This window comes from Watersipora subatra, chromosome 3 (assembly GCF_963576615.1).
Source record: "Watersipora subatra chromosome 3, tzWatSuba1.1, whole genome shotgun sequence".
NCBI classification, from domain to species: domain Eukaryota; kingdom Metazoa; phylum Bryozoa; class Gymnolaemata; order Cheilostomatida; family Watersiporidae; genus Watersipora; species Watersipora subatra.
The window spans coordinates 13,666,891-13,681,207 of NC_088710.1; the positions used below are offsets into that span (position 1 = coordinate 13,666,891).

A 14,317-nucleotide genomic window follows, 5' to 3' on the forward strand; every position below is an offset into this window, starting at 1 on the left:
TTGCTCCTCTTGTACTAACAATACAAAGAAAACATGAAACACAGTAACACAATGAACATGAGGAATTTATTGAAAACAAGCGTTGTAGTCTCATCTATGCTACATTGAATAAACACAAATTATCATATTATGAAATGAGTCATATATACATATAGAAACCGCAAATATTTACAAAAAGTCTTAAAATGCTTTCAAAAGATGTAGTAGATAGCTAGGTAGATCTACGACGAATGGAGTACTTGCCTTTTTGAAGCTGTGTCAGTAAAATTTTCATTCGGCTGTTATCTGATGTTTTCTTTATCCATATCTGAAATCATACGCAAAAGCGATATTCACTACCTTGCTTACAAAACATGAAATTAAAATACCAACACTATGGAAATTAAATTAAGGAGAGCGAGAGCACAACTTGTAGTATACATGGAATGTGAAGGTGAGAAGGAAGTTAGCCAGGTTTCTTAAAGCTGAATTACCATTACTTGGGCTTGTAAACAACACTATTGTAGTGAATTTCTTTGAATTTTAAATTAGCAATAAGTATCAAACTATTATGAACTGCGAGAAACACAACTGTCTAAGCTGCAATCACATTTTCCTATGGTAGAATATATTGATATTGGATACTTTAGCCGTCTGAAAAATTCCTAAAGACTATGTTCCTGTACTGTTCCCTAAAGTCTGTACGTTAAAACAAGAATAAACGTTGTGTGAAATTTAGGTGGTTGTGTAGTAAATATTTTTGAAATTCAAATTAACAATGACAAAATTAACTTTGACTAATTAATATGACTATATTCGCATTCTATTCAACTTTGCAAACAAAAGAAAAAATCAGGGCGGTAATGACGCTAGTGCACGTTTCAGTGCAGCTTCCGCAAATGACAAGGTGCTCAGTGGCCCTGATCATATGAACTCTTAGATTGGGACATTGATGAGATTTCAACGGGAACCTAAAGCTATCATCGTGTGACCTTGAGTAAATGTTCTGCTATTTAATGCCAGAGATTACCACGAGGACCATCTTTACTTCCTATGGATTACGGTAATAATACACCAAGATCAACAAGTTTCACATGAGCATGACCTCTTCAAAGCTTTGTTCGGACTAAAAATATTTTCTATAGCTGGTCTTCTCCGTGAATGACTCCGTCATCCACGAAAAAATCCTGCTGCTTTGCTTATGTCATCCACCTTGCTGATGCCATGTTGATTAGAAGGTCATTTCTAATCAAGCAAAGGAATTATTTCTTTTATCAGAACAAAAAGACTCAAAAAATAGCTCAATAGATAAAAAACAACATAAAATCTTTCTTAATTTAGGGATAGAAAAGCTATTATTTTGTGATGTTTTAAATTTTATCTCCAAAAGCATGATGACACAACTCCAAAATTAATCTTGCGCCGACGCCATTAGCTGTATTTAGTGTATATAATACCTCTGATCCGGTAATAGACTGTATGACAGCTCCAAACTTGCCGGTTTCTTTTGAATCAGCATAGATAGCCTGTCCCCTGAGATACCTGCAGATAAACACACCCAGCAGATTCAAAACACCTTGTTACCTAGTTTAGTATGTTGAATTCAACTAGTACCTGTAGCCTGTATCTGCAGACACATATTCTGTAGAACACGATGATGGATGAATTCCAAAATTTAACAAAGGATTTTGCATCTATATATATATTTCTCAAAATATGTTTTATGTCTGTATGTCGTATGTCTGTCTGCATTCCGGCGACAGCTATTGTTAGAATAGCTGTAGCTTGACAACAATGCTAATGCATTGTTACAGCAATGCTGATGCAACTAGCTTATTAAAATTACTAGCTTACTAACTTAGAATTAGCAAACTTACTAGCTTACTTAGTTTATAAGCTGATTTTTAACACCCGGGCAACGCCGGGAGGCACAGCTAGTTATTCTATAAACAACTGTAGTAAAGCCTCCAAAGGTACAACCAAAAAAGCCAAAAATTAATTTTATTTCAATCAAATGAGAAGTTGTGATTGATTGGGTATCTTTTAATATGTTATGTACGTAGATACTAGTGGAGTGTTCATCATCACACCCGACCATGGTAGTTATGTAGAAAACAAATGATAGAACAATATGAAGCTAGCTTCAATATATGAGCCAGCCACAAACTCTTATCACAAGTTAGAGGTAGAAAAGACAAACTCATAACTGCTATTAGATATCTCAGAGACGAGTCAATCATTCTCTGAACATCAATCACAAAACATGTTTGTGATTGATGTTGCTTAAATTGCTCAAGGAGAGGTCATAAATAAATATACTATGATAGGTGATTTTTCCCATTGTTGCAAAAGATCTAACAAGCAGAAATGAACTCGAATCTCAATCAGAAAGAGAAAAATGTTATATGTAGGAGCAGATTCGATCAGTTCCATTCGATTCCATGCTTCGAATGGGTTTGGAGTTGCTTCCACTTTGAATCATAGAAACGGTAAAACCCAAACGCATTCGACACCATTTCGCTTAGCTAAACGTGTGTGAAGTCATTTGGTGTGAAAGCACTATTTGACATTTAAAAAATATTAGAAAAACATTCACTGATGATGAATCCGAATCGATAATACTAGGCTAAGCTCTCCCTAGTAGAGATAAAAAAATTTCATTACACAACCAAGCGGGTCTCTGCTACGAAAACTTTCTACTGCTATTCACTAGTGTTTCTGCTTTACTTTGCCTTTACATTAACATTTACATGCCAATGATGGGTTGCTCGAACAAAAATGACGAAATAATTACTTTTTTTAGTTTTGGTAATTGACTACGCATGAATTGAACAGTGACCATGACCCCACAGTGAGTTCAACAAATAATGATTAACTTTGAATCGTTGAATCGGTAGGGTGCGAATTCATTGACAGCGGGCAACGCCAAACCCATTTGAATCATGGAAACACAGTGAATGAATTCACAAAACATCTTTAGCAAAAACTCTCCAGTGAAGTTGAAAAACTTCTTTAAATGCGTAATTTTATACAAACTTGTTCAGCTAAGTTTTTTTAACAAATCAGTTGCAAATTTTGAGGCTATACATTTCAGACAATCTACAGAAAAAAATGAGAAGTTACAAGGGGAAATGGGTTTATTAACAGAGCAGTGTGAATAGCTGCTCTGTTAATAGAGCTTAACAGAGAACAGCTTACCATCTCTTCTCAAAATAAAGTTTTCCTTCTTCAATTCTTGCATCATAGGAAACCTGTTCATCATTGGAGTTTGTCACTTGCGTCTGCTTCTTTTGGGTGTACAGTTTACCGCTGACCTTGTTGATTATTTTCAGGTCTTCACTAATTGCTGCCTCATCAAGTAGAATGTTAATTGTTGGAGATTGCTTTCTCCGTTTTTCTTGAGGACCACCATTTGTAGAGACAGTATTTCCATCAGGATTTACCCTTCGTCGAAGTTTTCTTGTTGAAATTGGCTTAAAATCCATAAAATCTAAAAAACATTTTCCAAAGTTTTGCAAACCTTATCGATTCTATTTGTTTAAAACATGCTTATATATTATTTAGAAACTCATTATTTTTTAATATTAATTGATTATATTATACTGTTATTACTTATACTGCAGAGACAGGTTGTACCAACGGAAAGACCTAGCCAAACATGCCTGTGTCATACTTTCTGCCCAATTACCAAAACAATATTCCATTTTTATCCATATATGCATGTTTGCAGAGAATGCCACAGTGACTGTTTTTCACTACTAAAAAATGCCATGTTCTATCCAGCAATCTAAAAGAGAAACCAAAGCGAGATCTAAAATGCAAAACTTTTTAATTTTTTTTTTTAAATTTACTTTCATCAACAATAGTAATTAAAAAAAGAAAAAAAAGCTGGAAAAATGACGTATAGTTATGTTACATGATAGGATCAAAACACCCTTCTACACTATCTCAAACTGAAAAAGACTGACAATCATTTGCAAACCAAGCGGTGAGCACCCAAAAATCTGTCTACCTACCTAACTTTTCTAAACAATGCTGCAAGTGTAATGTTTGTTTGTGGAACCTGCATACGTCTCCAAGCGTACGCCTTTCGAAAGTTTGATAGTTGCCAAGGCCACCCAGCAGACAGTGAATGTTTCCTTTATGTTATACAGAAACTATTAGCATACCGCAGAAGATCTGAGCGTTGTAATGTCACAGGAAGTCTAGAGTTATCCTACATTACTTGAAGCAAAGTCATGCATGATTTATATTTTTATGTGTTTAATCCCAAGTTCAGTAGAGTCTTTTATTCCGCTCGGTAATGAGTTAATCCTTCATTTATCCTGTATATTAGCTAAATGCGTGTAGATTATAAATGTTATAGCTAAAATGGAATCCAATATGGTTAATAAACCGCGTCCTACTGTTTCAAGCAACGGAGGAATAGCAAAGCATCCCTTTTGTATTACTCTACAGGATAGGTTAGGAAAGCAGCTGTTGCCAAAGACAATTTAGCAGTCTGACAAGCTCGCGAGAAGAGAGTATGGGGGCTAAGTCAATCGCTTATAAAAATCTGTGACTTTGAGAGGGCTTGCTGTTTCCCTTTGACGATATTTTCCTCATCCTACCACATGTTCTAGAAAGCTGCTGTCAAAAATGCTACCAAGTCTCAAGCAACACCTTGATTCATTCAAATAGCCGTTATGTATTTTTTTCAATCAAAATGAATTAACTAACTAAAACTATTTATTAACGTTTTAACGATTTCAAATAAACTTTCTTTAAAATGTTGATAAAACCAGGTGTTTGGTAAAAATTACACAAAAATATCCTTCAAACACCAATCTGTAATGCTATTTACTAATGTTAATGCAATAAAAATTTGTGCTGTCAGTTAACCTTTAAACAGTTACAAATAAACAAATTTTGGTGCATGTATGGCTTGCTGAATCGTGAGTAAGAAGATGGAAGATGTGATAAACTCTGTTGACGCAACCAAACAGATGTAAGAAGATGACAGCAGGTTAAGAAAATTGTAAGGCATACAGACAAAACTTGCTTTAAGTTGTCAAAAATAATACAAAGCTAGCAGTGTTAGTGCAATATTTTGATGCAGAACTTTGTCTTCCGCATCAGAAGGTTGCACGAGCTCAACTAGCTTTGTGCTATGAGACAAGTATTTTTAACACTGAGAAGGTGTTAAAAACCTATCAGACCTCCAGCATAGCACTCACTGTAGTGAAGTATCAAGAGTGAAAATTCCAGTGTACCCACCTGCATACTCTGACACCTAACTGTGTATCCACCTGCATACTCTGACACCTAACTGTGTACCCACCTGCATACTCTGACGCCTACGTGTGTAACCACCTGCATACTCTGACAGCTAACTGTGTACCCACCTGCATATTCTGACACCTAACTGTGTACCCACCTGCATACTCTGACACCTAACTGTGTGTCCCCTGCATACTCTGTCACCTAACTGTGTACCCACCTGCATACTCTGTCACCTAACTGTGTACCCACCTGCATACTCTGACACCTAAGTGTGTAACCACCTGCATACTTTGACACCTAAGTGTGTAACCACCTGCATACTCTGACAGCTAATTGTGTACCCACCTGCATACTCTGACACCTAACTGTGTAACCACCTGCATACACTGACACCTAACTGCGTACCCACTTGCATACTCTGACATTTACGGTATATCTCCGCATATAAGCCGATTCTAGAACGCCAAATTTTTTTTACAAAACTTAGCAGTCTGGCTTATATGTGAGTAACTCTGATTGAAAGCAAACGATATGACATTATGCTAATTTAATTTTAACAACTATAACTTAAATCTTTATTAACTCAACTTTACTAATAAAAGTAAAACAACAATAATAGTTACCACTATAATCAAATCTTTCGCTACCAAATAAATTTCTATGGAGACAGACTTTCGGTAAAACCAAATATTTGACATCGCCGCATATAAGCTGTCATAACATTTGACCAAATTAACTAGCATAAAATTTTATATCATCTGATGCAATAAAAAGAGCACAAATGTGCTGCAAAATCAGCCCGAACACCTTTTGTCCTCTTCATACTATCCAATCGTGGTTACCGCTATTATTATGGATTACTGTTAAAAATAAATACTCACACTACTACTATTTCCCAATAAATAATCATCAGAAAACCATTGATATACAATATATGAGACCTACGTAGCTGTAATGCTTCTGATCATGGCTTAGAACAAACACGTAGCTATAAAAATGTGCTTTTGAAAAGCGAAACTAAGGTCAGTGTGAGATGCAAATATGTTTTTGATTTGCTCAACACAAACAGATGATCGTTTCCTTTCGATTAAGCTAATAGGCTAATTATATAACTACTCACTAATAGGAAACGCTTGGTACTAAGCAGGCTTAGTACAAAACGTTTCTCATTAGTAATTTCCAAAGCCACTCCATTTCCGCAACCTTTTGATTTAATAGATACATACCACGTGTTATGATTTATAGGGCCGGCTCATATGCGAGTTCTTACAAACTACCTGATATCAGGGCGATTTTTAGGGCTGGCTTATATGCGAGATAGGCCTATATGCGAAGATACACGAAAACTATGTAACCACTTGAACACTCTCACACTTAACTGTGTAAGCACCTGCACACTCTGACACCTATGTAACCACCTGCACGCTGTAACGTCTAAAAGTGTATCCACCTGCACACTCTTGACGCCGAACTGTGTATCCACCTGCACACACTGACACCCAACTGCAGTAGTTTTGAAAAATGTCAACTGATTAACAACTGAAGTATCATTTAAGACCAAGAAAAAGTAAGCAAAATTTATTTTCAGAAACAGTTCGGAGTCCAGTGTAGTTTAATTACTAGGATGGAAAGACAACTCCATTATAACAAACATATTACCTCTGTGACAGTGATTTACCAACTACATGTATTACAGACATGTTTTGCGCACTACTTTGATCTAGGATATGAGAAGCTTCCGCGAAGAAATCTTTAACACGAAGTTAAATGCTAAAAGGAGAAGAAAACTCCATTGTAGTGCAGATCTTACCTCTAAAACAATTTACCTACCGTTACATATATCGAACTTGGCCTACCATCTTTACCTGAGATAAAAAAGAACCTTGAGAAGACAGCTGTAATAAGCTCTTCTAGGATAAGAAACATGCAGTGGTTTGATGCCTATATGAAAATCCAGAAGGAGATATAAAATCACAAGAGACACAGACCAAGGAAAAAAGGAGGGAGAGAATACACATATATGGTAATGATTCATTACCGAGAGACAGTTCCATGTGAGTCTTATCGTTCTCAACTTGTCGTTTCTTCTCTTCCCAATCTGAAACGAGCCTCTCTTTCAAATCCACCTTTTTTAACTAAAAGCAAAGAATAGCAAGTTTTTACCTGCCTGATAGGAGAGTTGAAGTGTAGGAGGAACAGATGAGTTAATACTAACACAAGTAGTACAACTAATGCATGAATTCAAAAGAGTAAAGAAATTACATGAACATGGAATGGCTAAACCGATGGTGAGCGATGCTTTAGTAAAAATATTTTTCTGACCATAAACCTGGTAAAATACTGAGTCCACCTTTGATAGTATCTGCCTTTTATAGCTAACTAAAATATCTGTATACCCAAATCATCTACTTAAATACAATAGTGGAATAGGTCAAATGCTCATGACAAATTTGGAAATAAAAACTGTTTTGTGAATGGCCAATTATGAGTTTTATTAATTCCATAACATGTGGGCACAAATCCGCTATGAACAGATAACATGTTGGCCCGACTAGGCTATGACCAGACAACGCGTGGATCCAACTACAGTGAGTAGACAACACGTGGGTCCAACTACGCTATGAGCAGACAACATGTGGGTCCAGCTATGCAATGAGCAGACTTCATGTGGGTCCAACTACACTATGAGCAGACTTCACATGGGTCCAACTATGCTATGAGCAGACTTCATGTGGGTCCAACTATGCTATGAGCAGACTTCATATGGGTCCAACTATGCTATGGGCAGACTTCATGTGGGTCCAACTATGCAATAAGCAGACTTCATGTGGGTCCAACTATGCTATGGGCAGACTTCATGTGGGTTATGAACAGTTACAGACATGAATGAAATTTCTGATGCTGACTGTAAACAGACACTTCAGAATCAAAGCTGAGGTTGACTTCCAACACAACTTTTTAACTAGAGCTTCGTGATATGGCGATTTTAAGGTAGACAATTTGAAAACCGTCTACCTTAAAATCGCCACCAAAAAATTGTTTTCAACATAAAACATGCACATAAGTGAATATTAACAAAAATTTACAAGCTTTCATATTGCATTATAAGTTGTGATACAAGTTGATTTGAGTTGATAAGCTTAATATTGTAATAATTATATCCCGAATCATCTATTTGCTACATCGACGCATCTGGTGATATTTGGAAATCATGAAGCTGTACTTCTAACACGATTTAGAATAGTTGCTCATAAAAGGAACCACATTAGCCACAACCCTTCTGAAATTTAACTCCTTTGTTCCAACAGAAACTGCTATGGATAGCTGGGTCCTGACTTGCATAGTTTTAAGTATTATAACAAGGAAAGCAGTAGCCTGGATGTAGATTTATATTATCATTAAGAACACAACTATAATGCGCGTTTAACCCTTTGTAAGACAAACTGCTAGAAGTTATAATGACATAGCAGAACTTGATTTGAACAACTGCCATGCGGTATAACATAACATCAATTATACACTTTATATGGTCAAGTCTAAAACTCAGAGCTGCTCTCAAATCATGGTGATTCGAATATTTGAAACAAATCATATTGTACTGATTTGACACAAATGGTGATTTGATTCGATTTTATAAGTTTGGACAGTAACTTGATTTGATTTGAAGTTTCAGGCTGATTTGAAGATTTGATAAATAAATCAAATCAGACCGCCACCTATAACCTTGTTTTCTATAACTAATCAAAATATTTTTACGACGTTTACGAAGTTAGCCCAAACTTTGGCAAGAAATGCGCACCATTGATACCGAGACTAAGCGCACGCGCGGGTTTCCTCTACAGAAAAAAAAGGACCGTGTGTCGTGTTTTCAGTAAAAGTGGCTTCATCATGAGGCCACACAGGAGCTCCTTGACATCTGAAAAACTTGTGCAAGCTAGTTTTTATAAAATGCAACAGGTGTATGTAAGTTATAGCTGTGCGATATGAGTTTTTTACATTTCGATACGATATGCAATAAATATCGACGATATCAATATTCGATACGATATTTGCATTCCTAATGGTTAAGACTAATTAATGATGTTAGGTTTTGCAGTGGCCTGCAGTGACATAAAGGAAGACTGTATTGTAATGAAACCAAATGTTAGAAAATAACCAGTTTGAAATGGAAACAGTCTACTCAAAACTAAAAACACTAAAACAAACTATAGTTGCGCACAAATGACTATAACAAACTGGAAATCCAACTACAACTTTCTACCAATATGAACCATTTTTCGGCGAGGAACAATCGTTGCGGATTTTTAGTAATGCAGTATAAAGCGCTAGTTCCATTACTCTTTTTAACCTCAATGAAAAACTGCCGCCCCCGACGACTTTCTAGCCTATGATTGCTACAATGTCTAAAAAAGTTTTAACGGGCGTTTATCTTTTACTTGTGCTAGGAAGGAGTCGGCAACCATGCGACTCCCAAGCCGCAGCTAGGGGATGAAAGAGCCGCACGCAGCTCCGGAGTCGCGGGTTGTCAACCCCTAGCCTAGAACAAGTAAAAGATAATTGCCCGTCGAAACTTTCTTAGACATTGTAGCAGTCATAGGCTAACACCTTTAGCAGGAAATAATTAACACGCGTACAGACTAAAGTGTTGTCTGCTCATGAAAAGTGAGATAAGGCAACACATTTGGCAAACGCTTGTCACTTGGCAAGTGTAGCAACACCACTCTAGTTAATATAGTGGACTTACTTCAAATTCCTTTTTTGCCTGTATTTGTTCCATCTCATAGCTGTGGTTAGCATTCTCAATCTGTATTAACAAGTTATAACTGATAAATATGTTTCTCTTTAAACAAGTGGCATGGCAATAGCAACCGGTTATAGCAACAGACCAAACTATCTTTAATAAATCACTAGTCGTAGCACAAATTATGCATACCTCATCAACCTTTTTGGTGATATGCAAGGAGAGAGATGATCAAAGAAATTGAAATGGCAGAAAATACAAATAAAAATGAAGGTAAGTAGAAGCCACCAATGCATCTACAGCTACATGTATTTCTTTACCATGTTGATGACTTACACAGCACTCTTGCCAAACTTCGTTCAGCTTTAACCTCTCCTTGTACTGCTGGTCGATTCGCTTGAGGCGCTTCAGATACTCTGGCAGTGTTCCTGCTTCCAAACATGCCAGCTGCTGCTTTAGCCTTTTCAACTTTATTTGATACATCCTAAAAACCATAACAATATTTTATTGACTTAATACAACCTAAATTATATATTTGAGATCGATTTATAACTTTTCATAGCAGAGAGTGATTTTAAGATGCGACTATATGACAAATTTTTTGAATTAAGAATTTTTCAAGCCATACCAGAATTTTAAAATATCTGGTAGGCTTCATTTAAAACGGAACTAATTTAGTACAAAATCGGAGCAATAAATGGATGAGTGGTGATAAGTCTTAAAAGGACAGCTGATGCCATGAGCATGATCTTTAAATTACAAGGAAACCATAAACTCGAACGAAACAAAATTATAATGAAATTACAACAAAAATTACACAGCTAATGATACAAAAAGTCAAACAAGCAAAATTTTTACAGTGTTTCAACAGTAAAATGTTTTAATACTAATAAACGAATATTTTTGATGCTTTATTGGTGATATAGCTGTTTAAGCTGTTGCGACTATTCCAAGCACAACTGCTTGATTCTGAAACTATAGTTTATATATTATGCTACAAGTATTTAGTGCAAGCCAAAACTCTCTTGGGTCAGTTCAAGGTTAAAATAAAACCTTTGAACCCTAGCTTTACTTGTGCTTTTCCAATAAATATACCAAACGCATAACTGTTTTATTTGATAAAAAACAATTACTTTTTGGATATTCATTGTGGTTGGTGGTATCCAATAAACGGAAAAATGCCTAATACATAACTACCACCTGACTTCACATCGACAAAGCCAAACCTTGCTAAGTTAACGGAGAGCGAAAATATTTAAAACTATATTAATTACCACTCACACTATATGCAATAAACAAAAACAATCAATTATAGCGATTTAACATATCAAACTTGTCGAATCTGCCTCACTGTTCTTTCATTTCAGTTGAGTCCTTATCGTGTTTACTATTCATCTCCATTTCTGAAGCATCATCTGTAAAATATAAAAAAAACTGTACAAAGCTGTAATCTCATAAACCCTTTTACGTTATTTCTTTTTTATACTTAAAGATCAAACGTGTGAAGCATTGTAAGGTAAAGCACAATAAAGAATATCATACAGAATTAACGGTAACACACAATGGAAGTATATTATTTAATCTCCGCAAAAGAGATGCGCAAACTAAAATTTTAAAACAGTGATGCTATTCTTCAAAGTTATAAATGTCACGTGTATATAGAGCCTCACACGATTAATGTATACCAATGATATACAGCCCCCCCCCAATGAGAGCAGTATATTATTGGGTATACCTATTAATTACATATTTGAACAAATAAGAAATAACAAAAAATGCAAGATAAAAAATTCTGCAATCGTTCACAACTATATCAGCATTTTACAGTTTTATTAGATACCTTCTCCATCTGTGTCTTTTGCATTTTTTTCCCCGAATTCGTAGCTGTCTATCGGTTCGCGGGATATGTCCGACATCTTCTCTTAACGGAAACAGCTTTCAAAGCGAAACCTTTCGTAGCCGTGATTTTTGGCTGGACCCTTATTGGCCACTAGAACTTCATTCACAACGCCTTAATAGTGTCACGTGACCTACTACACTACCGCGCGTAGTAGTTGTACTACGAGAGTTACTACAAAGTGCGAAACGAATCACCATGTGAAAGCGTATTAGGTAAGATTTGTCTTGACTTAAACTATTACATCCGATGATACTTGAACAAACGCAGCCCTTTATGAAATGTGCTGTTATAAATTAGTTTGTCACTATGTATGATATGCATATTATATTTTTATTATTGATATAAATATATAGTATCCATAATGGAGCGAGTCTCAAACGTCGAGTCAATAAGAACTGATTAAAAAAGATTGTAAGTTGAAATTTTTATTATTTTTTGCTATAAAATTTGCTATTTTTTATTTTGTCAATTGAACATCGCATCAACATTTTACGCTACTTATATTTATTTGTGTCATTTCAATTAAAATACTTTCGGTTGATATGTTTGGGCGTTTATAGATATGTCATACATGGCTATGTTTGAGATGCGAGCTAAAACCGTTTACTAACTATCCGTTTCTGCTAACTGCTGAGCTGCTATCAAACGAGCCCATGACTGCAGTTTGTTGGCGTGATTCGTATTATCTTTTCCGTTCCCATTTGCAACAGTTGCATTACATGAATGTTTAAAAGATATGTGAATTTGCTTCAATTGTTTCTTTAATATTTGGTTTAAAAATAGTAATATAACTCAGTTCCATAAAGCTATTTTGTAGCCAAGTAAACGTTTGCTTGCTCGCTATCAAACAAGTAGCACCAATGATATACAGCCTTCACTGTATATCATTGGTAGCACATAGAATACTTATAAAGTGTCTCTTTATACATACATGGTAAATAAGTTTATAAGTATCGAGTGCTTAGTTTTTTCTCAAAATGTTTTAGTTTGATGTTGTTCTACTATCATAAGTCCAGACCAGACTCTACATAGGTCTTGTGTGCTACTTGATTTGCTTAACATTATGTATTCTATACTCAAGTGATTAGTTTTTATTGTTAAAACCAAAGTGCTCAACTTTTTGTTGGGGATTTTTGCTTTAAGAATGTACAATCACTACAATGCCTTTGTCACCATCGAATGTTATTGAACATAACATTGTTTTTAAAAACATTTTTGCTTTGTTGGGTGAATAGTTTGACTTCATCCACTTTCTGTTTTTCATCACAGATCTCAAGATGTAAAAGTATTTTCTTCTGACAGCAAACACACAGTTCTCTTGAATGATTGCTTTTACTGGAATGGCGGATTTCGGACCACCAAGGTTAGGCGGGGCTGAAGCAAGAGACGTCTATTCGACAGGCGTGGTGGTCTGTCCGCTATGTTTGGCTCACCATGATGAGATCGTCACTTTAGAATGTGGCCATGAATTTTGTAAACGATGCCTGAGTCAGCGGAGAGATGGCAACATGATTAAATGCCCTACTTGTTCACGACTAATGGATTTAAAGGATCAGGGTATTGAAGGTCTACACACTAATTACCTCATCAATAACATACTCAATATGGTTTCGCTCCCCGATGACTTTCACTCAGACATGACTATGAAGACAGCAGTTAGTCCGCGAAGGTCACCCAAAGTCTCAGCTACCTCTACAACTTGTTTCATGTGTCGTGGAACGGACGTCACAGTTTCTAATGTAAGTTTGGACATTCTGATTGACTGGTAAAGCCTATTGGTTGTTATCTTACAATGTCATGTTCCTGCCTCTACCAGCGGATAGCACTTGTTGGCTTGTTGCCAACAAATTATAGGCTTTTGTTTCGCTGATACAGTTAATATGCCATATAACGTACTACCTATATTTATACCATTCTAACAAGGCCCGCCATACTTACTGGTTAAAGTGCACCAGAGTTATACTATAGGCCAATTCTGACTTGGGCCAAAAATAGCGGAGTAGTATAAAATTACTAGTGCAAATACTTGTCATCTTGTTTATCTCAACTACTTGTTAGCGCGTACCGCAGGGATCGTATGTGGCATACCGCAAATCATATGCGTCCTTTCCTATTTGCCTTTTGTGTGAGAGCCATTTGCTTTTTTGGCTCCTTGCCAGATCATGCATTCCACTGATAAGTATCAACAAATAACTTGCCGCCATTGCACTTCCGATCGCTAGCACTGTCAAATGCATTGAGGCGTATCGGGTTAGCTTAGCGTAAGGGTTTACTGATGTTTTTTAGGGTGCTGGGGAGGGGTGCATGCTCTCACCTGGTCATTCGTTTTTACGCTGCTTTATTAGCCTCCAGTTCGCACGAGAAGAATAAATAGTCCATCTGTTAAATCAAATCCATGTTTAGTGCCAATCGAGCACGCTGTCCTGTTGGTTAAT

General features: G+C 36.1%; 2 protein-coding genes across 4 annotated transcripts in view; one reads left to right on the plus strand and one right to left on the minus strand.

The window, feature by feature from the left end:
* Positions 1 to 47: 47 nt before the first annotated feature.
* Positions 48 to 11,903, minus strand: LOC137392286 (sin3 histone deacetylase corepressor complex component SDS3-like). Of its 2 annotated transcripts, XM_068078957.1 has the most exons (8): positions 11,823 to 11,903; positions 11,334 to 11,397; positions 10,319 to 10,466; positions 9,986 to 10,045; positions 7,280 to 7,376; positions 3,178 to 3,469; positions 1,437 to 1,521; positions 48 to 307 (listed from the first exon to the last, which is right to left on the minus strand). In XM_068078957.1, the coding sequence occupies exons 1-8, from the start codon at positions 11,896 to 11,898 to the stop codon at positions 212 to 214; spliced, it is 918 nt and encodes a 305-aa protein (XP_067935058.1). In that variant the 5' UTR covers positions 11,899 to 11,903; the 3' UTR covers positions 48 to 211. The 2 variants fall into 2 exon arrangements, with proteins under 2 accessions (XP_067935058.1, XP_067935059.1); XM_068078958.1 differs by lacking the exon at positions 11,823 to 11,903 and having other exon boundaries at positions 11,264 to 11,398.
* A 140-nt stretch (positions 11,904 to 12,043) lies between these two features.
* LOC137389890 (E3 ubiquitin-protein ligase TRIM71-like) overlaps positions 12,044 to 14,317 on the plus strand; it is a 47,775-nt gene continuing 45,501 nt past the window's right edge. The window contains exons 1-2 of one of the 2 annotated variants that reach the window (XM_068076045.1): positions 12,044 to 12,094; positions 13,152 to 13,621. In XM_068076045.1, the coding sequence (XP_067932146.1) occupies positions 13,205 to 13,621 (417 nt within the window). In that variant the 5' untranslated portion in view covers positions 12,044 to 12,094; positions 13,152 to 13,204. The remainder of the gene's footprint in view (positions 12,095 to 13,151; positions 13,622 to 14,317) is intronic. The other variant, XM_068076046.1, reaches the window with a different exon arrangement.